The sequence below is a fragment of the Bos javanicus genome, chromosome 27, assembly GCF_032452875.1.
Source record: "Bos javanicus breed banteng chromosome 27, ARS-OSU_banteng_1.0, whole genome shotgun sequence".
In the NCBI taxonomy this organism is placed as follows: Eukaryota; Metazoa; Chordata; class Mammalia; order Artiodactyla; family Bovidae; genus Bos; species Bos javanicus.
The window spans coordinates 32,955,736-32,980,892 of record NC_083894.1 but is presented as its reverse complement, the minus strand read 5'-3'; the positions used below and the strand labels follow the sequence as shown (position 1 = coordinate 32,980,892).

Below are 25,157 nucleotides of genomic sequence, written 5' to 3'. Positions count from 1 at the left end.
AGAGCTCCCTCTTGGCAGAGCTGGGCCGGCCCAGCCAGGCGGCCAAGGGACCATTGATCTGAGTCCAGTGAAAAAGTGGCTTCTCAGGAGCCCTGGATCCAGGCCCACTTCCAGACAGCTTCTTCTTTCAACGCGTTTTCCTGTGTTTTAACTGCACAAACACGCCCGTTCCCAGCTGTCCCTGAGAGACGGTGATGGTGGTGGCGGTGACCACAGCAGGGGTCAGGAGGGGCCGGTGGGGAAGTCGGGCTGGGGGCGCCTTGCTGTATTCGAGACCTTTCCGTGGTCAGGGCTGAGGTGATGTTGTGGGTCTGCAGATACAGTCGTTTGGACTCTGACTCCTGCGACAACTTGGTGACGCCTAGGAAAACATACGTGAGTGTAGGGCGAATTCACAATAGACGTCTCACCTCTTTCTTCTGCCTTTTATACCTCCCTCTCATTTTCATACACACGCACACACACATACACACACACACTCACTCACAAGCACTTAACCAATTAAGTCCGTCGGGCGCTATTTGCGGATGATGGTGTGGAATTGTGCCTGAGTCGTGTCCGGCATCATTAAATGTCAGCATTAACAATACGGCACTTGGCAATCAAGGCTGCTCTGTGGCTGTTAGTCATTAATCACCATCTGACAGTCCTGAATTGGAAACGAGGAGTCTGTTCACATGTGCTCCGTGGACCCAGTTACCCTCTCAGTAATCAGTCTCGGAAAACTTTTCTTTGACTCTCTGCCTGTGAGGGCCCCTGTCCTGGCGAGGGGGCGGGGGTCCTTAGGCTGAGCCCCTCTTCTCCCCCTCTTCCCCCTCCCCTTCCCCTCCTTGTCCTCCTCCAGCTGCGGAAAGGAGCCCAGGTCCTAAAAAAACAGGGGAGAGAGGAGCATATTGTTTTTGGCCTACCCTTTCCCTCTTAGGCCTGTTTTACGTAGCCTTGTTTTTCTATTTTAGCCCCACGGCCAGGAAAATTCTTTTTCTCCCTGAAGAAATTCTGAAAGACAGCAGGGAGCTCAGTTCTGTTCCAAAAGCTGGTGGGGTCAGTTCGTCAAGTGCGTCCTCAGGTGTGAACCCGTGTCTGGTAGATGGGTGGGGGGAACCTGACGAATTTGGGGGATCACTTTCAGCCACATGGGTCTGAATTTCCACGGGTCTTCTGGGTCCCTTTGCAGAATTGAGACCGAGGACTGTTTCTCCTTGGGGTCTAATCTCAACACCTCTCTACAGCCTTACCCATTCGTTTGTTCCAGAAATATCCACTGAGTGCCTGGGATGAGCCAGGTATGGGCTGGACCCTGGGGTAGCAGCGCTGAACACGGACCCGGGTCCCTCCCTTGGGGTGGCGGCTGTGAGTGGGTGAGATGGGGCTCAGAGACAGAGTCTGTGTGGCCCCAGGCTTGCTCTCTGTTGGGGAGTCTCTTCCTCTGCATTCTTGGTGCGTGTGCTGTGAGCCTGCTGGCTCCTCCTCGGACACAAGCATCTGGGAAAATGGTCAGGTTCCAGAGCTTTCCCAGCTGACGTCTCGTTCCCAGCAGCCCCCCGCTCTCTGCCTACCCAGGTGGGGCTGCTCCCCAACAGGTGAGCACTGATGTCTTCAGACATGTCGCCTTCTCCCTGGACCCCTTTCACAAACACATCTAATGATATCTTTTCAGGATTTTGTTCCTTAACTCCAAGGAATGAGTTGAGTGGGGGCTATTTCAGCCACTGTGGCGAGGTGGTAGAAGAAGCAGGTCAACGACGGCCTCGTCCCCATGTGGGTCTCCTCTGCCTGCCTTGAGGGTTTGCCACTCCAACCAGGATTCCCCAGGGTGACCGCCTTGTCCCCAGGACCACCTCTGTGCTGACGAGAAGGAAAAACTTCAGGTATCAGTGCAGGGTGTGCTTTCTTGCTCTCTTCCCTGGTGGCTCTGTCTGTGGTCCGTCCTCTGAGTTTCACCCCTGGGTCTCCTCTCTCAGCCAACTAAGGACTTCAGTTCATAGATACTTACCAATACCTACACCCTTTCGCTGTTTTCCAATTAAATAGAATTCAGCAAACTTTCACTGACTGTCCACCACATACCTGGAGCTGTCCCAAGCACGCAGGGAACACAAGATGAATAAAAGATCCTTCTTGCCTTTAAGGAATTTATGGGCTGGCAGAGGGCTTTCCAGGTGGTGCTAGTGGTAAAGAACCACCTGCCAATTCAGGAGACCTAAGACACGCAGGTTGGATCTCTGGGTCAGGAAGATCCGCTGGAGGAGGGCATGGCAACCCACTACAGTATTCTTGCCTGGAGAATCCCATGGACAGAGGAGCCTGGTGGGAGTTGCAAAGAGTTGGACATGACTGAAGTAACTTAGCACGACTTAGCACGTATGGAGGGTGATGAGGTGTCCTCTTATAGAGAAGAACTAGAAAGAGGATAAAATAAGGGGCTTAAGGGGTTCAGAGCGAGGGAAACCGACAAGTGGCTGGGGTCAAAGGACCATTGAACTCGTGGGGAAGGAAAGAAGGAACATCTGGATGGACTGGTCTGTATGGGTCAGTTTGTGGCGGACTTGAAAGCTGGATTAAAGGTTTGGCCTTAGGTAGATAAGGCCCATGGGTTTCCAGGAGTAAGAAACACACCCTTGCCTATTTCATCAAAAATATATCTTTCAGAACGAGGGACGGCTGAGTTCCCTCTCAAGCTTTACATTCCAGGCCAGAACCATGTAATTATAGGTTGATTTGAGTGATCATCAGCTGAACTTTGGTCTCTATCAGCAGCCATCCGTGCCACAGCTCTGGGAGCTCTGTCCTGGGGTGTCCCCGTGACTCTGAGAGGTCCTGGCAATGCCAGTTCTACCTCCGTCTCCCTCTGGCTTGCGTGGGTTCCCAGCTCTGCCTCGCTCCTGTGGCTGGTGGCCCTGGGCGCGGGCTGACTGGTCTGGTGTCTTAGTCCCAGCATCCCTTCTTCTCCCAATTCATCCCCTCCTGGTTCTTCCAGGGCCCAGCCTGCATTTTTGTCCTTCGTGGGGGCACAGCTACAGGGGATAGTGTCTGCACGGCAGGGGAAAACCTGGCTGCTGATGGGGTGTGGACTTCTGAGCCCGAGACACTCTCCCTGCCTCACCTGCCTGACTGCACTCAGCCTTCACGGCTCAGCCGCAAGGTCACGTTCCCAGAGACTCTCCCTGGCCACCTTGTTCTAAACGAGGACTCCTTGTTACCCGCTCTTTGTACGCACCGCGAAACAGTTTGTCGTTGCTGCCACCACAGTTTACAATTGTTTTTTCAGAGCTTTGTTTGTTTGGCTGTAGTGGGTCTTTGTCGCTGCACTCTGGCTTTCTTTAGTTGTGGAGAGCGGGGGGCTACTCTCTAGGTGTGGTGCTCAGGCTTCTGCCTGCGGGGGCTTCTCGTTGCAGACTCTAGAGTGTGCAGGCTTCGGGAGTCATGGTGCCTGGGCCCTAGAGCCGCTGGCATGTGGAATCCTCCAGGACCAGAGATCGAACCGGTATCCCTTGCATTGCAAGGTGGATTCTTAACCACTGGACCACGAAGGAAGCCCCTCAGTTTGTAATTATATATTGATCTGTTTCGTTTTTCCCCTGCATTAGTCTGTAACCGCCATGAAGGCAGGCGCTGAGTGTCGTTTTGCTCACAAGTGTACAGCCCTGTGCCAGGTGTGACTTGGGTACTCAGGAGGTGATGTGGACTGAATGCCTTGGGTCCGTCTTGTGGCTGGATGATCTCAGAGCTGGTTGGGCATTTACCCAGTGGCCTGCTGCTGCTGCTGTTAAGTCACTTCATTTGTGTCTGGCTCTCTGTGACCCCATGGACTGTAGCCCACCAGGCTCTTCTGTCCGTGGGATTCTCCAGGCAAGAGTACTGGAGTGGGTTGCCATTTCCTTCTCCACACAGTGGCCTAGGGGTAGGGAAACTGAGGGATTTCTCTGTCTTTTTCAGAAGGAAAGAGAGAGCAGAAAATGGGAAGTGAGCAGCCATGAAAATGAATGAAATAGCACCATTTGCAGCAACATGGGTAGATCTGGAGGTGATCATACTAAGTGAAGTAAGTCAGAGAAAGACAGATACCACATGACATCACGTATGTGGCATCTAAAAAACAACATACAAGTCAACTTATTTACAAAATAGAAATGGACTCGCAGACGTAGAAAACAAACTTATGGTTACTAAGGGGAAGTGGAGGAAGGATAAGTTAGAAATTTGGGATTAACATATACACACCACTATATATAAAATCGGAGAAGGCGATGGCACCCCACTCCAGTACTCTTGCCTGGAAAATCCCATGGACAGCGGAGCCTGGTAGGCTGCAGTCCATGGGGTCGCTAAGAGTCGGACATGACTGAGCGACTTCCCTTTCACTTTTCACTTTCACACATTGGAGAAGGCAATGGCAACCCACTCCAGTATTCTTGCCTGGAGAATCCCAGGGACGGGGGAGCCTGGTGGGCTTCCGTCTATGGGGTCGAACAGAGTCGGACACGACTGGTGACTTAGCAGCAGCAGATATAAAATAGCTAAACAACAAGGCCCTACTGTATAGCACGGGGAACTATATTTAGTATCTTGGAAGGACTGATGCTGAAGCTGAAACCCCAGTACTTTGGCCACCTGATGTGAAAAACTGACTCATTGGGAAAGACCCTGGTGCTGGGAAAGATTGAAGGCAGGAGCAGAAGGGGACGACAGAGGATGAGATGGTTGGATGGCATCACCGTCTCAATTGTCATGAGTTTGGGTAAACTCCAGGAGTTGTGATGGACAGGGAGGCCTGGTGTGCTGCAGTCCATGGGGTTGCAGAGTCGGACATGACTGAGCAACTGAACTGAATTGAATAACCTATAATGAAAAAGAATCTGAAAAGGAGTATGTATATATAACTGAGTCAGTTTGCTCCATACTTGAAACTAACACCACATTGTAAATCAGCTATATTTTAATAAAGAAATGAGGCATGAAGAGGGTAAGCATGACTTGGCATTCTTGGGGCCTTCCCCCCACCCCCCTCACCCTGCTCATGATCTGGCCCCATGGAGGATGCTTAGCTTCTCCAATAAGAGACACTGGGAGATGGCCCTGGTTTCAGAGACCAACTTCTCCTTAGATGGAGTCCCCAGACCTGGGAGCCTGGCTTGAAAAAGACAGCTATGCAAGTTCCAGAAAGAACCAAACAGCCCGTTCCTGATCCCAACCACCCTCCACCAGCCTGTTCTTAATGGCTTCTGAGCTTGGAAACCCCAAAAAGTTTTGGGGACCATTCTTTTGCCGTACTCGTGGACGAGCCACAGTGTGCTGGGGAGATGGGAGAGGAGAAGAGGAGGGAAGAAAACAGCTCAGAGCAGGGCTGGCCCGAGGGAGCAGCGGGAGGGGGGTGTTAGTGTTGGGGGTCGGTGGGAGTGCACCCACTTCCTCTTTCCCCACTTTCCAGGGGTCTCCCTGCTGAGCGGGCTTGAGGGTATGAGAGCTGAGGGAGGCAGGGCAGAGGGTGAAGCCCTCAAGGCATGAGGGATGGGGAGGAGACCCTTGACTCCAAAGGTGGTCCTCAGCCAGGGCTGGTACCACCCTGGGGGTGCTGGGATTGTACTTTGTCTCTACGATTGGTGGGCGTGGGGTGGGGAATACCAGCCAGTAGTGTCAATTTTTTAAATTTGGTTTTGATTGGAGTGTGGTTGCTTTACAATGTTGTGTTAGTTTCTGCTGCACTGCAGCATGAATCAGCTATGCTGCTGCTGCTGCTGCTAAGTCGCCTCAGTCGTGTCCGACTCTGTGCGACCCCAGAGATGGCAGGCCACCAGGCTCCCCCGTCCCTGGGATTCTCCAGGCAAGAACACTGGAGTGGGTTGCCATTTCCTTCTCCAAGGCATGAAAGTGAAAAGTGAAAGTGAAGTCGCTCAGTCGTGTCCAACTCTTCGCAACCCCATGGACTGTAGCCTACCAGGCTCCTCCGCCCATGGGATTTTCCAGGCAAGACTACTGGAGTGGGGTGCCATTGCTTTCTCCCATGAATCAGCTATAAGTACACGTAAATCCCTTCTCTCTTGAGCCTCCTTCCCACACCCCCCACCCTGCTAGGTCATCACAGAGCCTGAGCTGAGCTCCCTGCACTATGCAACAGGTTTTTGTTGTTGTTATTGAGTGACTAAGTCATGTCCGATGCTTTTGCGACCCCATGGACTGTAGCCCACCAGGCTCCTCTGTCCATGGGATTTCCCAGGCGAGAATACTGGAGTGGGTTGCCATTTCCTTTTCCACACTGCAACTTCTCACCAGCTTCCCACCAGCTATCTATTTTACATGTGGTGGTATTAATATGTGTGTATATATAAATGCTACTTTCCCAATCTGACAGGTAGTGTCTTGAGACCGAGGATGCTCATCTTTCTGCCCTACATGGGAGATGCCTTCCCAAGTGGGAGTTGTCTTGTTCCCAGGGTCCCATCTGAGAAACACTGACATGAGAGAAAGATAAGGACTCTGATGCTTCACTCTTGGGGGTGTAGGATGCCCGTGGTTTCCATCCCCAGAGCTCCTGAGATCCTCGGGGTGGGGAGAGTGGACAGGCCCACCCCTGACCACGGGGGCGTGTGACACGGCGCTCAAGGACAGCCTGGGTCGCCGCCTCCTCATCCCCCCTCTTCATCCCCTCTGCACCCTGCAGGCCCGCAGGGCTCCCCAGCAGGCCCTGCGCACCCCGCCCCAGGCCTCACGGCTGTGCCGTGTGACTTGTAACTTTTTCCATATGCGGGGCTGCTCCAGTATCAGAGAAAGGGGAAACGGCCTGGAGAGCTAGAAGTGGGTGTGGGCGGAGGTGAGGTGGTGGTGGGGGCGTGTGTGTCGGAGGGTTTGGGGAGAGGCTTTTTTTGGGGGGGCTGTGTTGCTGGGAAGGGGGCGGGGCTTGGGGAAGTGGATGGCCAGCCTCTGGCCTGTTGGGAGGACGCCGTTGGCACCCGGAGAAATCCATCCAGCGGAGCCAACCCTCATTAATCATCCGGGCGGCTGAACTGCCAGCTCCTTTCAAGATCTTTCAAGAAGGGTTTTCACCCAAAATAGAGTTGAAAATGTGCTGGGCCCTACTCAGAATCCCATCAGTCTGGGCATTATGGAAAGTGTCGGGCGGGCTGTGACGGACAAGGCACACTCTGTTGCAGGGGTCCTGACTCCCACAGCCTGTCATATCAAGCGCCTGATCAAATTTGACAGCTTCATTTGTACCTACAGAATAGATAAAAGGGGCTGTTCATTGAAACAAATGGAGGGGAAGGTGGGGGGGAGGAACAGGAGGTGGGAGGGAGAGGGGGCAAGTGTGTGCGGTGCTGGGGGGACGGATGGCCCCGGGCAGGCGGTGGCAGAGGGCCATGGCTACAGGGGCAAGGGGGTGCCAAGGAGGATGCTGCCAAGAGCAGTCTCTCCTGCAACACCCCTGGAGAAGGGGGCGGGGTCAGGGGGAGACAGGTGAGTTTCAAGAAAAGGGCACTGTCAATGGAGACCCACCTGTCAGGGTCACACTGAGGGGCTCCCCAGCCCCTGGTGGGGGGCTCCGGGCCCCAAGGCTGTAATTGGAGCCAGGAAGCTGGCCCTGGAGCAGGAGAGTCCGGGGTGACTGGCTGTGATGCCGGGATGTGGGCCAGCTCGTGGGAGGTGGGTCTCAGCTCCGGGCCCCGAGCTGAGGCTTGCGGGTGGCCCCCAGCACTGACTTCCTGAGGGTTACATCCATAGGTGTCCGTGTTCCTTGCAGATGGCAGCTGGTTGGCATGGGCTGGAGGACGTCCCCGTACCCCTGGCACAGTCCGGCTTTGGCTTTGTTCAGGCTGCCCCACTGGCCTGGAAAGACCCCTTCTTGCTCCTTCCGGGGGGTTTAGTGAACAAGGGAGTCCTCCCAGACCCCCCAGAGTGCTCCAAACGCCTTGCAGTCTTCATGGCTCCCCTTCGCTTGTTAATGTCAGACTTTATGTCATGTTGTTAGCATGTATTTATTTTCAATTAATTTTATTTTAATTTAATTTTTAAATTTTGGCTGTACAGGCTCTTCAACGGGGCGCTTCCCAGGTGACGCTAGTGGCAAAGAAACCACCTGTCCACGCAGGAGATGCGGGAGACATGGGTTCGATCCCTGGGTCAGGAAGAGCCCCTGGAGGAGGGCACAGCAACCCACTCCAGTGTTCTTGTCTGGAGGATCCCATGGACAGAGGAGGGCCACAGTCCACAGAGGATGCAAAGAGTCAGACAGGACTGAAAGGACTCAGCATGCATGCACAGGCTCTTGGCTGTGGTGTGTGGGGGCTTCCCTCAGTTGTGGCCCTCTGGGCTTAGCTGCCCCGAGGCATGTGGGCTCTTCGTTCCCTGACCAGGGATTGAACCCACGTTCCATGCACTGGAAGGCAGATTCTTAACCACTGGGCCACCAGGGAAGCCCTACTAGTGTGTGTTTGTCCAGGTTCTCCTACCAGACCACAAGCAGTTTGGTGCGAGGGTTGGGGGTGTGTGTCTGACGTGTCTTCTCTCCTCTGATAGCATTTAGCACACTTAGCAGGTTTTCAAGGAATATTCTCACAGGAGACTCCACAAGGCTCAGTGGTGACATCAGGAAGCCAGCCTGGGATCAGGGGGTTCAAGGTTCCTGTCTGACCTCTGGTCTTCAGAGGAGAGGGTCAGAGGTCAGCAATGCTCTCCGTATGCTGACCCCGCCCACCTGGCGCCTTTGGAGGACTTAGACGCTCCCTTCCAGGCTGATGCAGCCCAGGCTGGTGGTCATGGGTGGCCCCTGGAGCCCCCTCAGGCTCCTGTGTCTGGACAGCTCTGGTGGCAGGAACATAGATTTCTGAAATTGGATAGACCTGGTAGGGGGTCTTGCCTTTTCTGCTCACTGACTTGGTGACGTTGGGCAAATGTGTTTAAGAGTAGATTTACTGCAGAGAAGAGGTGCTAAGATTAAGTAAAACCTTGTGTGGGAAGTACTTAGCACAGTGCCTGGCATACGGCAAGCACTCAATTAATGTTCGAGAAGGAAGAAGGCCGGGTCTGGTCCGGTTGTCCAGACCTTTTTCCTTTGAACTTCAAGGACATGCTGTTAATGGCACGTGTTTGTTAGTGACCATCGATTCTTATCACTCTGAATTGATCCTTAGTTTTTTGTAAGTTTCACAGATGGAAGCTTTGCCAGAATGCAGTGCCCAGAAGTGCAGTGCATGGAAGTGCAGTGCACATCTACCCCTCTTGTCAGGAGTGGATGTTAAGATGCTGCCTCAGGGTACGTCCCTCGTGGTCCAGTGGTTAAGAATCTGCCTTTCAATGCCGGCGAGGTGGGTTCGATCCCTGGTCAGGGACCTGAGATCTCACGTGCCTTGGAGCAACTAAGCCAGCATACCGCAACCAGAGAGACCCTGTGCTACAACGAAGATTCCATATGCCACAACTGAGACCCAGTGTAGCCACATAAATACATAGATATTAAAAAAAAAGATGCTGCTTCAAGATTACATGGTATGTGGAAGGTCATGAACCTCTTTGAACTTCAGGATCTCCTAGCCCTGGGATGTCTGTCCTACCGGAGCGAGGTCAGCCATGTCCGGCTAAAGCATTCCATCCCAGTGCCTTTCCTGTAATTTCAGACGTAAACTCTCTCCAGGTGAACAGGGCTGTGTGAGCTTGGAAGGGCTTCTGTTGGGGAAGGTCTGGGGAAGCGGGTGGAGGTGAGGGAGTGAGGGGGAGGTGAGTTCTGTCCTGGCTTCCCCCTGACACACTTTTGTGGCCCATGGCAGTCTCTGCATGCCCTCATCTCGCCAGAGAGTTAGTTTTGCCCTGATTATGGGAAGGGCAGGGTGAAAGCCAGTCAGAATGCTCAGAAAGCACCTTTGGGGGGGTTCCCCTCCTGCTCCCCTCTCCTTGTGGGCACAAGGGAGGGTCAGTGACTTGCCCTCGCAGTTAGGAGGGGCCAGAGGATTATGAGCAGAGGTTATATGTGCCATTTTTGGCCTGAGCTGTGTGACTATTCATGCCAGCTCTCCCCCTGCTGAGACTGGCAAGGACGTCAGGGGGCCTAGTTAATTATGTGCAACACTATGATGCTTCTGAGTTTCACCTTGGTTAGACTGAACCAGAGTCCTAGTTATTTAACCAAACTCTGCTTCCAAAAGAATTCTGTGGATGTGATTGAAGTCCCTAATCAGATGACTTTAAGTAGCTCAAAAGGGAGATGACCCAGGGTGAGCCTGACCTAATCAGTTGAGCCCATTAAAAGATGCTTCTCTGAGCTCAGAGACTCTGTAGGGCTCATGCTGGTAGAGTTTCAGCCTATTTGTGATCTTGACTACCTGCCTGCCTTAAGAATTTCTAACTTGCTTAGCTAGCCACCATGATTGTGTTGTCAACACCTTACAATAAATGCCTTGCTATTAATATATTACTGGTTCTGCTTCTCTGGTCAAATTCTAATTTATATGAGATCCCTGTCAACCCATGATGGAGATGTAGTATAGCTGAAAAATAAGCTTTTGTTGTGTTAAGCCCCCAAGATTTCTGTGTTAATTTGTTACTGCAGCATGCTGCTACTGCTAAGTCACTTCAGTCGTGTCCGACTGTGTGTGACCCCATAGACCGCAGCCCACCAGGCTCCCCCGTCCCTGGGATTCTCCAGGCAAGAACACTGGAGTGGGTTGCCATTTCCTTCTCCAATGCATGAAAGTGTAAAGTGCAAGTGAAGTTGCTCAGTCATGTCTGACCCTCAGTGACCCCATGGACTGCAGCCTTCCAGGCTCCTCCATCCATGGGATTTTCCAGGCCAGAGTACTAGAGTAGGGTGCCATTGCAGTATCTAGCCTAAACCGACTTTTGCAATAGCATTAATAAATCCTGAGTCCATCATATCTTAATTAGCTTATTTATCTATCTCCTACTAAACTGAAGCTCCTTGAGGCTAGGGCCAGGGTGTGTCTCATCTTTTTAGTGCCCAGAGGAGACCATAGTACCTCATACGCAGTGGGCACTCTGTAATGTTTAACAAGTGAGTCAAACTCCTGCACTCAGCAGTGTCTCAGCTCTTGGAAGGACCCATGTACTTTCAATTGCACAGTGTCCAGCAGGGTCCCAGCACATGTAGACACACTGGCCAAGACATTCTGATGGGATAGTTCCCCTTATTCTATCCATCCGCAGCATCTAAACCCACCTGGGTACAAAGTCTGAAGCTACTGGCTCAGTGCAGAGTTTTATAGTCAGGACTGCATTTGTATCCTGATTCCACAGCTCTTTCACTGTGAAATCGTGAGCAATTTCCTTAACCTCTCCAAATCGTTTTTTCATGAGAGTGAACTGCAGGTTTGTTGTAAATATTAAATATTTAACTGTGCCATGGCATACACAAAATGATGCTTACAGAGATGCCATAAGGCAGCGGTCCCCAACCTTTTTGGCAGTAGGGACCATTTTCATGGAAAACAATTTTTCCATGGACCAAGTCGGGGGGATGGTTTCAGGATGATTCAAGTGCGTTACACTTATTGTGCACTATTTCTATTACTATGACATCAGCTCTGCCTCAGATCATCAGGCATTGGATCCCGGAGGTTGGGGACCCCTGCTCTAGGGTGTGCCTGGCTTATTGTGTATTTGTTTGGTGCTGCCTGTATTTGAAGTTGTCAAAAGTGAGAAGGATAAGTGTGACTGTGTAGTCATACTATTCCCTTTATGGACTGGGTGCAAGCCCGTATATAACTCACCACACACACACACACACAAATTCACACCTCCACCTACCCAGGAGAACAAACAGGACACAGGGAACGTGCAGGGACATCTTCCAAATGACTGTTTCCATTCTAAAATCTGGCCTCCGATTTAAACTCCAGGAGGATCATTTTATTTTCTGTTCCAAAGATCGATGGAGATCCCCACTGCCCACTCAGAGCAACGGTCCCCCACTGTGGTTTGATTTTCCTCTGCCTTTCATTTCTTCCCTCGCCAGTTCCATTTTCCAAAAGCAATTGGCTGTAGGCTGTGAAAAATAAGATTCTTTATGTAGACCTTGGTTTAACCTCCCAGGATTCTCAACACTATTTAAAATAATAATGCTTGACCCACTTAAGCATCCAAGCAGCCTCCAAAACACGGGCATCACCGTACCCTCAGCATTTTGTCGAATGAACCAAGTATTTTCATGCTCCTTCTTTCCCTGGATGGAAAGTTCACATTACCGTATTCTCGTGGACCCTCCGCCCGCCCTGCATCACGGAGGTGAAGTCACAAGGAATCTTTTTCTGGATCTTCCACATTTACTGTCCTGATGGGAACTTCAGAATTGCATTAGACTGAGGACCACTGTCAGAGCCAACTCCAACCAGCATAGTGCATCACCCTTGAAACATTTAAAAACTCATAGACTATTTCGATTAGAAAGGGCTTAAATGTGGAGGAAAGGGAACTCTTGTGCACCCTTAGTGGGAATTAAATGGGTGCAGCCACCATGCAAAAGATTATGGTCGTTCCTCAAAAACCTAAAAATAGAACTACCGTATGATCCAGCAATTCCACGCCTGGGTATATATCCAAAGAAAATGAAAACACAAATTCAAAAAGATACATGCATCCCAATGTTTGTAGCAGCTCTATTTACTATAGTCAAGATATGGGAACAACCTAAGTGTCCATCAACAGATGAAGAGTGGATAAAGATGTGGTGCGTGTACACACACACACACACACACACACACACGGTGGAATACTACTCAGCCATGAAAAAGAACAAAATCCTGCCACTTGCAACAATGTGAATGGACCTGGAGAGTATTATGCTTAATGAAAGAAGCCAGAGAAAGACAAATGCTGTCTATTATCACTTATATGTGGAGTCTAAAAAAATGAATGAATGTGTAACAAAACAGACACGCAGAGAACAAATTAGTGGGGAGAGAGAAGGAAGGGCAAGAGAGGGGTAATGGAGTAGGAGGTACAAACTGCTATGTATAAAACAGATAAGGTATGAGGATATATTTTACGGCCCAGGGAAATATAGCTATTATTTTACAATAACTTTAAATGGAGCACAATCTATAAAAACATTGAATCGCTATGTTGTATACCCAAAACTAATATAATATTATAAATCAACTATACTTCAACTACAAATAAATAAAATACTTCATGATAAAAAAATGCTTAAAGATGATAAGGACTAACAGTTGCACTTCAGAAATGGGAAAAAAGAGACTCAGAGAGATTAAGTGACTTCTCCAAGGTCGCACAGCAATAATCTTCAGAACCAGAGAAAAATCCAGGTTTTTCTGGCCCCTGCTTCAGTGCTCTTTCTAACTCTACGTATGATGACTACAACTTTCTGGACTTATCAGGGGCCAGGGTGCGCCTCCACTGACCTTGGATCTGGGGACGACCGAGGGGAGGCAGTTTCCTTCTCTCTCTGGGCTGCAGGTTTTTAATGTCTTCTTTGTTTGTTTGGGGCCCTGGAGACTGCGCTGAGGGGAGAGACTTTCGGCTGCTCCCTCAAGCCACCAAAGGACACTCACACCCTGGGTCTCCGTGTTGAATCATACAGTCACTTCATTTCCACTCAGCCGGCAGTTTCCGTTTCTTTTCTCTTAAGAAGTTTCCCAGCACCTCTGTGATCCAAACCCACCGACAGCTTTTCCTGTCTTGGGAAGTATTAATAAAGCTGGCGATAGGCCACTGCCCCTGGGAAAAACTTGTAAAGGCACTTCATCTAGGAAGAAGCATAAACCATTTCCAGGTCTGGAAGGTACAAATGGGTTAAGAGAAGCCTGTTCTTGTATTCCAAGGGGTGGTTCCCGGACCAGGGATTGAACCCAGGCCTCTGCAGGGAAAGCACCAAATCCTAACCACTAGGCCCCCAGGGAACTCTGGGGAGCCTGTTCTTTGATCTGCTGGCTTGGAGCTCTGGCTCAGCCTGCTCATCACCATGGAATGAAGGTCTCATCCATCTTCCAGCTTTCAGAAGAAGACGGGCCTGAGGGGAACTGGGGAGCCTCCCAACAGATCAGGGCTCCCGTGGGAAGGTAGCCCCAGCGAGCTCTCCCTCCAGCTGCTGCAGCCCAACCACTGATCTGCACAATTAGCCCCTTATTATAATTGGTCAAGTTCCCCACTGTCTGCACTGCACAACTGAATGCTTACTAGATCTGCATAAATGCAGTGGTAGAGAATACTCTCTCATTCTCCATCTCATGGGTGTGTCTTGTCTCCCCCAACTAAATTGGGCAGGAATCTGGTCTGAGTTTTCTTCTGTGTTTCCTGGCATCCGGTGTTGCGCTGGTCACATAACAGGAATCCTGTAACTTCTGCCTTGGTGATCCACCTCCTGGAAGTCTGACTCTCCAACACCAGGTCTGTATTTTCAAGCAGCCATTTCCGTGCTGGTCATTAGGTACACCATTTGTCAAAACAAACTGTGCAAGTGGAACGAAGTCAATAGCACTCTTGTGTCCGCCGCCCACTTTTTAAAAGTTGAAATCAACCATGTTGTGGTTTGGTTGCTCAGTCGTGTCCGACTCTTTTGTGACCCCCTGGATGTAGCCTGCCAGGCTCCTCTGTCCATGGGATTTCCCAGGTAGGAATTCTGGAATGTGTTGCCATTTCCTTCTCCGTGGGATCTTCCCGTCCCAGGGGTTGAACCTGAGTCTCCTGCATTGGCAGGTGGATTCTTTACCGAGCCACCAGGGAAGCCCCCAAATGAACCATGGGGCTCCATCAATTTCCCGCAACCCCCCGACCTTGTTCCCACCCCTGTGTGGCAGGGTGGCTTCGATTCTGTTTTTAGCTTGGCCGAGCCCATCGACCCCTCCCCGACCTCCCCGCTCTGCTGGGTGCCTTTCCCGTCCTTGGACTCAGGGGCTGACAGCTGGTTTGGGGGGACCGGAGGAGAGGATGAGGGCATGCTGAGTGTGACAGTAGGGGGGGCTTTGTCCAGGGGCCAGGGTGCGCCTCCGCTGACCTTGGAACCGGGACGACCGAGGGGAGGCAGTTTCCTGCTCTCTCTGGCCTGCAGGTTTTTAATGTCTTCTTTGTTGGTTTGGGGCCCTGGAGACTGCGCTGAGGGGAGAGACTTTCGGCTGCTCCCTCCCTCCCGGACAAAAAAACGGTGCATGCTTTTCCTGTTTAAACAGGGCACAGTTGTGAAGTGCCCTGACTGCATACACCGAGGCCCGGCAACGGCTGCAATAAATCAATAGGAAAATAGAAGCTGCCAGTTAGACTAAACAAGTGCATTTGCAAAGACGGCTAGCTCTCATTAATCACTCTGACAGTCCTAAAAACACATTTCCCCTTTAATGACTGTATTTGGATAATCAGTGCTTTTTCCTCCTCAGTCAGAGTTTGAGTAACAGACAGCTGGTGTTATTACGGGCCATCAGGGAGGGGGTGTGGGGTTTAGGGTCGAGGGGGAGCCGACCACTGGAGGTCTCCTCGTAGGGGCCGGGCTGCCATGCGATAATGAGGGGGAGCTTTTGTGCTGTCATTGATGGCTCCTGGGCAGCCATGTGCAAGTTCCTCCCCAAACTTTGACACCCACCTGCATTCTGTGGACACAAAAGCCTCAGGGTGGGGTTTTGGCGGGGAGGGGTTGGCAGGTTTCACCTGGCTTGGGGAGGAGGCAGCCAGGCGAGGAGCTGGGCCCATGTGATCTGGCTTTGTTTCCGTGAGGTGACTTTGGCTTTCAGGAGGAAAGTTTGAAACCCGGGACATTCCTCTTTATAAATGATGTAACACATTAATGCACAGCGCATTATGAAAATGGTAATTCAAACCCATAGTGCTCCAAATTAAACCATACATTATCGGATGCACTCAACCATCTATTTTGCAAAAAGACAGGATGAATGAAATCAAGTCAAACAGAAAACTGGAGTGCAGCTTCCCCTGCAGAATGATTAATATAGGACAGAGTCACAGCATTATTGGAAGACGGATTCCACGGAAACCCAGACATCCATCAGGAAGGGGTTAGTTCATATGCTGAGAGACACATCCCAAGATGCTGGAGAGGCTAGGGCAGCTAGGGCTGCAAAGGATGGAGGCCCCTGCACCCCACACCTCCCCCGTGGGCTGCAGATTCTCTGAGGATGGGTTTGAAGGGTGACTGGGAAGTTAAAAACAACCCCCTGCAATTCTGTTGAGCAATATCTGAGGGTGAGTGAGGCCTCCCCACCCTTCTCTTCCTCTCCCTGCTGTCCATGAGGCCACAAAAATAACCAGGCAGGAGGTGTGAAATTATGACCCCGAGCCAGGAACGTCCAGTGTCTAAAGGTCCAGCTGTGTGGCTGTCACCCTTCCCAGTGCCTGGGGAACACAGGCCCCCGGTTCTGGCGCCTGGAAGAGATTAGGAGGAGGGGCGGGAGGAGGGCTAGAGAAAGGAGGAGGAGGTGGAGCCATGGAAGGTGGAGGTGATGCTGGAGCACAGAGTTGCTGGATGAATTATTTATGCAAATGAGCAGCTGGTGGGCAGCATTATGGCTCTGAAAACAGCAACTTTGTTTCTGTAGCCCCTGCAAGTAAACACTCCCCCCCCCCACCCCCAGCCCCAGTGAATGAAAACAGCCACATGTCTTGGGACCCTCACCCTTTTATGGTGGGGAGAGCTGGCGGCGGAGGGTGAAACCTGGGCCACTCCAGGCTACAGTGCCTGCCTGCCCTTTGAGTCACAGCGGGAGCTGGAACCAGCCTTTCCAATCAGGCCAAAGGCATCCTTCCTGGTCTGCAAAAGCCAATGATACATTTTCTGGGGGAAACCTCCTCCTCTGAGGAGTTTCTAATGTGCATTCTCACACCTTTCCTGAAGCCAAGTACCTGGAGACAACTTTCTTTCATTATATGGGGAGATACCAAGTCTCTTCCTTTCTCCTGTCCCAACAAGGGGAGCCTGTGGTCCTTAGGAAGGTCTGAAGACCATAGTGTTAGTCGCTCAGTTGTGTCCGACTCTTTGCGACCCCATGGACTATAGCCCATCAGGCTCCTCTGTCCATGGACTTCTCCAGGCAAGAACACTGGAGTGGGTTGCCATTTCCTTCTCCAGGGGAATCTTCGCCACCCAGTGATCGAACCCAGGTCTCTTGAATTGTAGGCAGATGCTTTACTGTCTGAGCCACCAGGGAAGCCCCTGACCATAGTTTAAGAGAAAAGTTTAACTCCCCCTGCGGAAGGAGCAATTTCCAGCAGTTTTAGCAGGCATTAGAAACAAACAAAGGTACCTGAAAGAAAGAGGGAGATTTGAGAGGAAGGGAAGATTAACCAAGAGCAAACAAAATAACAGAGATAAAGAAAAAAATAAAGCAAGTAGCTACAGTTCAGTTCTTTTGAAGCTTGGGGCCAGTTTGAACTCTGAGAAGTCCGGTAAGGATGATCCCTCAGGAAGACTCTGAGCTCCCCTCAGGGGCGACTTCTTCAGGGCCTCCAGCCTCTCCCTTACCCTGTTTATCACTGTGGGCAAGGATGCCAGCAGACCAGCTTCCTTCCCTGGGGACACATACAGGATCTTACTCCAGGAGTACTATTTTCTGCAGAAGATGACTGAGGTTCTCTTGACTAGGGAAGGAATTTTGCCCAGAAACAAAGCTATAGGGGCAACCCCTCAAGTCCCAAACCCCACAAAACATCTTACGCTGAAGTTCTGTCAAATCCCTAGGGAATGACGCCCGATGAATCCAAGACCCACCCTGTGAGGAGTTTGGGGCCATTTGTGGGATGAATCAGCGCAAGCAGAGACCCCCGTGACCTCTGGGTCTCCGGACATTTCTCAAGCACACAGTTTGTGGAGCAGGAATTGCCCTAAAGCCGCATTCTTCACCGAGAACGTCAAGCAAAACAACACGAATGGCAACAACAGCAGCTCCTAAAGCTGCGAGGCGCCTGACGCAGAGGAGCGCGGCTCGGAGGGGACAAGGGGGGCATTTTTCAGCGCGCCCAACAGGTGGCTCCACGCCTCAGGCGCATAAGGCCGAGCATCCAAGCCCCGTGGCCCGCTGCACCCCGAGAGCTGGGCGCCAGGCGTCCTGCATCGGGAACTTGCGAGGGGCCAGCCTCAAGGGGCGCCCCCTGCCCCGGGGAGGGTGGGGTGGGAACGAGAAAGCACCAGGGAAGACGCGCAGGCCCCGAGGCCCCTTGGTCCCCTCCTCCGACCCCGGAGACTCCCAGCGCAGTAGAGGGGTGCTCCGGCCCTTTCCTTATCATCCTGAAAAACAGCACCCTCGCTGTCGCCTGCTCAAGGATACAGAAGCCAGTATCTATCGTGCCAGCTCAAGAAAACGGGGAAACCGAGGGTGGCTTCTACATGCCGAGTCATTGCCGCGCCTTCTCCGCAAATCCCAAACTGGGGGCGCAGACGGCTGGGGCCCACAATCCAGCGCTAGGCTTAGGGAGTCCCCAAGCTGTGAGCAGCGCCCTTCGCGGCAGGTGCGTGTACCCGTCCTTGGACTTCAAGGTGCATGAAAGGCACTGCCAGGGAGAGGAAATCCTCATTTTTTGAGTGCGAAGCGCGGAAAGGCGAGTTTGCGGCGGGCGCCAGTCGCTCGCCTCTCTGCCACCAGGTGGCGCCAGAGGCACGTCGTCTTCGCCGGCCCGCGGGGCCCAGGGACGGTGCTGCGGAGTCTCTGAGCCCCGGATCTTGGGTCCCTTCTCCGCCCCTTGAGTCTCGAATCTAGGCCCTTATCTAGAGGAAAAGTCCTCTTGCACACACTCTCTCCGCCCCGTCCCCAGGTGATGTCAAGGCCTTTGAAGTGAGCTTGGGAGCTAAATAACCGAGTTGGAAAAAAAAATGGGCGGGGGGGGGCATTTTATTATTTGTAGTGCGCTGGCAGTTTGATTTTCTCCCTCACCTCCCGCATTCCCCTTCCTCCCCCACTTTCTTGAGAAAACCCATTAAACTCGTCCTTGAACGGAAACCCGAGAAGGAAACCATAAGGTGTTTTCAATGAGAATAAAAGAAGGGCATCTGCTTAGGTGTCTGGAAGTGGGCCGGTGGGTGAGGCAAGACAGAAACACACCACGGTGTGAATATAGCCAAGTACTCCATTTATTAACAAAATAAGTCTTACCAAGGGAGAGCTCTATTCATCTCAAACGGGCCCCGCAGCCCCCTGCATCAGGCCCAGAGGGTGGGAGGGAGGGGATCGGGAGAAGACCCTGGGCCGAGTCTTCGATCCCAGTAACTGAGGGAGCCCACGGCCAACTCTGGGGACTCTTGGGTCAGGCCTGGGAAGGGGTGACGGGCTCTGCTGTGATCCGTGTGCTCCCTGACTCCCCTCCCACACCCCCAAAGGTGCTAAAAGGGTTGTATTGCCAGCTGATACTGCCACTGGTCTGCTTTGGAAGGATCTAGCAAGAATCACCGACCCAGCCCCCATCGCCAGGACAGGGACCCCTGCCGCAATTATCAGAAAAAAACAATGACTATTAATGCACTTCGCAAACTATAAAGAGCAAAGTTTCATGCCAGCAGGGCCTTCTAGGATTTTTACTTGAATGAGATGAGCCCTGCCGGCCCCCTCACCAGCAGGCGGTGGGACCACCCCGGGGTGTTTGGGGCCTTTCAGAGTCTGGAAAGGGGAAAGGCTATTGGAAGACTCTCCAGCCACTGACTCCTGTTCAGAGCAAGATAGGGGAGAAAGGCTCTAATTTGGGGGACCAGGGAGCAGACCAAGGAGCCCAGAGGGGAAGAGAGTGGCAGGGGAGTGGTCACAGGGCAGAGTCCCGGGGCCACAGAGCTCAAGACCTCCAGCCCCCAAGGTCGCTCCCAACACCCCCGAACGCGTTACAAAAAAATACCTCCTCTCTGTTACTTGTACAAAGAAAAAAAAAAAATCCAACAACAAACCAGAACCTCGAATGGACGGAAACAAGAAGGAATGAAGGGCAGAGGGGCGGGGCAGGGAGGAGGAAACGTAGTTTGAACGTTAGGAAGCATGCAAGCAAGTCCCCCCGAGAGAAAACAAAAAGAAGCTCCCACGCTGCCCCCTCCTCCAGGTAAAACCAAACCAATCCAAAAAAAAAAAAAAAGTGGCAAACTTACATCTAAGAAAAAATAAAACAGAAAAGAAAGGCAGGGGGGCGGGGGGGGGGGGCATGTAGTTACTGCTGTGATTAATATTATTATTCGGGGAGGGGAGGGGCGAACAGACTCTTTGCATACCATTGACTCGTGTGGGTCGTTAATGCACTTATATTCCCAGCTTGTAAGCTAACATTATAGTAAATAAATACACAGTCCGGTGGGGAGGGGAGGGATCTGGGAGGTGGGGGGGGGGTTCCGGAGGCGGGGGCAGGCGGCGGGGGGCTGCAGCGGCGGCGGGTGGGGCGGGAGGGCGCGGGAGGAGGCAGGGCTGTGGTTACTGGTACCCGAGTGCCGAGGCGGAGGCCAGTCTCTGTCCGTACAGCGCGTACGGTGAGTAGTAGGGTCCGGCTGTGGGCAGCGACGGCACGGCCAGGCCCCCGGCTGTGGACAAGTGGCTCTTGCCGTACGGGTGGTACCGGTTTAGCCCCAAAGTGTGTGGACTCCTCAAGGACAGCGACCCCGGGCTGCCGGGGGCGGCGGGCGGGGGCAGGTGCAGGTGGCAGGAGGCGGCGGCCGCAGCGGCCGCGGCGGCGCTGCCCAGGCCTGAGGCCCCCGGGTAGGTGGCCAGAAGTTTCTCGGCGCCGGGCAGGGCTGTGTGAGTCCGCAGGTGGCTGAGCAGCTCCTCCGAGGTGGCGAAGCGCTTGTCGCACGGCCCGCTGGCCGCCACCCAGTTGCAGCTGTGCGGCAGCGGTTCGTTCTGCAGCATGAAGCCGTAGGTGTAGAGCGGGTGGCCCGGGAGCGCCGCCTGGGCGGCGCTGGACGAGAGCGCAGCCGGCTGCAGCGGGTGCCCCGGGTACACCAGCGGGTAGCCCCCCGCCTTCAGGCCGGGCCCGGCCGGGTCGTGCGCGCTGCACGTGGAGCAGCCCGAGCCGCCGAGGTGCGAGGCGCCGTGGTAACCTCCCAGGCAGTAGGGGTCTCGGCATAATCCCTGCAGGAAGGACGGTGGGGAGGCCCCGGTGAGCGGGCTGGAGCTGGGGGGCTTGCCCGGCGGCAGGCCCAGGCCCCCCGACAGCTGGCCTCCCACGAGGCCAGACTTGCTGGGATCCAGGCCAGGCACGAACTGAGACGGGTAGCCGGCGTAGGCGCCCACGATGGAGCCGTGGTAGCCGATGCTGGAGGGAGGCAGAGGGAACACCGAGTGACCCGGCTTGTAGGGCGACACCGGCGCCACGTGGCCGGCCCCCACCAGCGCGGAGGGCGGCTCCGACTTGCGCCCAGAGGCCCCGGGCTCGCCGCCGCCGCCACCGCCGTGAGGGCCGGGGTCCCCGCTGCTGCTGCGGCTCACGGCCGCCGGCTCCGGGCTGGGCTTGGACTCCTGGTCTTTCTTATCCAGCTCCCCGCTGGCCCCGGTCTTGCAGTCAGAGTGGTGTGGGGAGCCGCCCCGGGAACCGCCAGGGGAGGACGAGGACGACGAAGCGGAGACCGGCGCTCCATGCGGGGGGAAGGGCGTGCAGGCGGCGCTGGGCACCCTGAAGCCCGCCTTGTCTCCCGGGGACAAGGAGGAGGAGCTGGAGGAGCTGGAGGACACGGAGGAGGAGCCGCTGTCCTTGCGGGAGTCGCCGCCCCCGGAACCCTTGGAGTAGGGCTTGAAGCTGGACTTGTCCTCGGCCGGGGAGTCCCCCAGCTGCTTGAGCGCCGCAGAGGCCGAGGCGGCGCCCGAGGCCGAGCGGCCGGGGTCCTTCTCCGCTCCCAGCCCGTTGGCCGCCGCTACCGAGTTGAGCTTGGATGAGGGCGGCGGGTCCGGCTTGCCGATCTGCGAGCAAGTCTGGGCCAGCAACGCCAAAGGACTCTTCTTGGCGTCCAGCTGTGGGAGACAGCGGCAAGGGGAGGGAGAAGGGGGTGAGACCAGGGACCCACGGAGCGGCCGGGGGGGGGCGTTACCTGGGGGGCAGGGTGGGTGAGATGGGAAAGGAGGGCCTCGGGGAGACCGGCTGCGAGCGCGGGGGCTGAGCGCAACTGCGCTTACACTGCGCATCGGTAGTGGTGGGATCCCTCGCTGCCCCGGGTCCCGGAGGGCGCCGCAGGCCCTGGGGAACGGGCCGAGGAAGGCGTCCACCGAAGGCCACCCCGGTGGAAGGTGACTTCTCTGGAGTCGGGGCTGGGGGAGGGGCCGTGACTCCCCCCTACTCTCTCATCTCGTCCTCTCTAGGCCCGGGTTAAAAACTTATGCCTTCAGTTTGGGGAACTTCGCTTAGGACGGGTTTCTGGCAGTGACGCCGCGGGGTAGGAGCAGGGAAGAAGCTGGATCTTGAGCCTGGGCCGCCGCGGGCGCTTTCTTCGGAGCCCCCTTCCCTCCTGGGGAGGGCCCCCAGGGGAGCGGGAGGAAGAAGGAGCCGGGGTCGGGAGTGCCGGGGCGTCGTGCGCTCCAACCGGATGGGGCAGAAGCGGAGTGGGACGGGGGAGGGAGGTGGCGATCGGGCTTCAAAGAGAACAAACCCGGGTGGAGAGGTGGGGGTGGGGGGCCGAAAAAAGCCCAGGAGATAGACTCTCTGGCCTGGGGACTGGGTGCCGAGGAAAAGTAAAGGGCCCAGTGGACACTCCAAAAGCAAATCCAATCCGAGAAAGGAAACGCGAAGCTCCGAAGGGCGAGCGTGGAAGGGGAACCTTCTCCCCCGGGGAGAAGCCCGGGGGGGAGAACCCAGTGGGCTCCGATCCCTCTGTATCTCCGTCCCTCCTCTCACTCCGTCGGCCAGTGGGGCCGGACCCGAGGGTCGCACCGAGCCGCGGGGCGCAGGGAGCCGGGCAGTGGTGGGCGGAATGGGGCGGGCGCTCGGCGGGCAGCGACCAGGGGACTGACCTCGATGGGGCTCACGGGCGTGGAGGACAGCGGCTGCAGGTACTCCGGGTGCAGGAGGTGGCCGGTGTGAGCGCTCAGCATCTTCAGTACCCGGATGGGGAGCCGGTTCGCCTGGCGCAGGGGGTCCGCCGGGGGCAAGAGGGACACCGCCGCCGGCCTCTTCCCGCCGCCGCCGCTGCCGCTACCGCTGCTCTCGGGTGTCCTTGGGTTAGATCCAGCGGGCGAATCGCTCATTTGGAGGAGGCAGTGCCGCTGGGGGGGCGGGGAGGGCGGGGGCGCACCGGGGAGGCGAGCTCCCGGGGCGGGTGGGCTCGCTCCGTAGCTCTGAGCGCGGTGCAGCGGTCGCCGCGTCTCCACCCCTCCTCCTCCTCCTTCGCTGCCGCCGCCGCCGCCACCGCTGGCCCGGGCGAGCAACACAAAAACCTTCGCCTTCCGCGAGCCGCACGTCAAATAGCCGCGATCGGCAGCCACACTTCAAAGGGATCGCCGCGCCCGCCCAATCGCCGATCTCGCCGGGACCCCGGGGCGGGGAGAGCGCCCGGCGCCGCCGGTGGGCGGGGAGAGCCTTAAAGGGGCCGCGCCCGCGAGCCGCGGCGCCGCGGCCTGGCCCCACCGCCGGCCTCCTCCCCTGCCCCCAACCGGGCCGCCCCGGGCCCCGGGGTCCCGGCGAGATCAGGGCTTCTCCGGGGACCCTGTCGCTCTGCGCCCTGCCCTTTCCTGTCGCTCTGCGCTTTCTCCCTTCGCACGGCTGGGGTTGGGTGGGGTGGTGCTGGCCGGGGAAGGGGGACAGGTCACCCGCAGTCCGTGTGTCTCTGGGGTGGGGTGAACTGGGTGGGCTGGGGGATGGGGTAGGAGCCCCTGGCGGCCGGCTCCGGGACTGCCAAGTCCCAGCCGCTCCCGGAGGCCGCCTGGGGGCGGGCCGCGCCTCCAGAACCCCAGCTCGGCTCGGGTCCTGCTCGGGTTTTCAGCTCTTTCCCCCCTGACTTGGCTTCCTCCCGGGTGTGCTCACTAGGAAGCGCCCGAACCTCGGAGGCAGCCACAGTTCTCGCGACGCGGCGAAAACCGCTCCAGCAACTTTGAGCCAGCCCTGTCCGCAGCCTGCAAGTTTGAGGACTCCCCTTCCGGGGTGAGATGGTCTCGATAAGGCGCGATCCCCGCTTGTGGTGCGCGCCGCCGGGACGCGCCTGGCGCGCGGTGCCTGCGCACCGATTTATAGGTTCGATGCTTGGGTGTGTCCCGGGTTTCTTACAGCGTGCTGCTTAGGGGCACACAATTCTCTCACGGCACCGCGCCTGACTGCTGTTTCAGGGGTAGCGGGTGGGAAGGGACGTGGAGGGGTTTGCATCCTACAAGAGGCGGGGTCTCTGTAAACGCTGCACGTCGATGCAAGCGCCAAAGAAGCGGCTCCTCCACGCCCCGCCCCACTTTTCTTCTCGAGGGGGAAGATGCCCTAGGTTTTCCCAGGGGAATTTCGGAATTAAAAACTTTTAAATGAAAATAACAGTACCCCCCCTCCACCCTGTCTCCTTCCTCCCGTGCCTTTGGGATAAAGTATGCATTGCGAGCTTCGCACCCGACAGAGATTTCACATAGTCCCTGTCCTGACGTTGGAGTCCCCCGTCCGCCGATCGGAGGGTGAAGTTGGCCCTTTGTACGCAGGCCTTTGGGGAGACCCCTTTCCCGGTTCTCTAGGCGGCCAGTGGAGGCGCGCTGGTGTCACTGCCCCGCTCTGAGCACCCCTTTTCCAGCCCGCATCTGTCACTCGGATTGTCGGGCCTGTCACTCGGGGCATATTGTTCCCGGACTGCCGGTCCCTGACTCTGCTGCTTGTTGATCAACGCCCTGAGATCCCCAGAAGGGCAGAGACGATTTCAAAGGCGTTCTTCCAACAGAAACGAGTATCACAGAAATAACAAATGGCAGTCTTTACGATGCTCAGTAGAGAAGGCACCAGGCACCACTCCCAGGCCACGTCAATCAAACACTAAACTGAATGTACTCCTTGGATCGGTCTGGTTTTTGGACAGGATATCTAGACCTCTAAGAAATTACACAGGCGTTCCCTACCCCGATTTTAATCCTGATAAAATTAGGTTACAATGAATGCCAAGGGATGTCCTGACTGGGTGATGTATTCCATACCGCAGGAAGGAGGGTACAAGAAGGAGGGGGGAGACCCCATTTATTTTGTTGTGGTGCTCCCTATCCCCTGCCCACTCCTCCTCCTCCTGCCAGCCTCTGAGCACTCTGACATCCTTGCCACTGCCAGTGTCAAGTTTAAATGACCACTGC

General features: G+C 55.0%; 1 protein-coding gene and 1 long non-coding RNA gene across 2 annotated transcripts; one reads left to right on the top strand and one right to left on the bottom strand.

Moving 5' to 3' along the window:
• The first annotated feature begins 894 nt into the window (after positions 1 to 894).
• Positions 895 to 19,830, top strand: LOC133239990 (uncharacterized). The gene is made up of 6 exons (XR_009734070.1): positions 895 to 1,066; positions 1,175 to 1,580; positions 1,658 to 1,868; positions 3,937 to 4,042; positions 8,023 to 14,572; positions 17,645 to 19,830. It is a non-coding gene; the product is annotated as an uncharacterized LOC133239990 (long non-coding RNA).
• ZNF703 (zinc finger protein 703) lies at positions 19,009 to 23,284 on the bottom strand. The gene is made up of 2 exons (XM_061404459.1): positions 22,866 to 23,284; positions 19,009 to 21,872 (listed from the first exon to the last, which is right to left on the bottom strand). Exons 1-2 carry the CDS (start codon positions 23,097 to 23,099, stop codon positions 20,343 to 20,345), a joined length of 1,764 nt encoding a protein of 587 aa, XP_061260443.1. The 5' UTR covers positions 23,100 to 23,284; the 3' UTR covers positions 19,009 to 20,342.
• Positions 23,285 to 25,157: the final 1,873 nt, after the last annotated feature.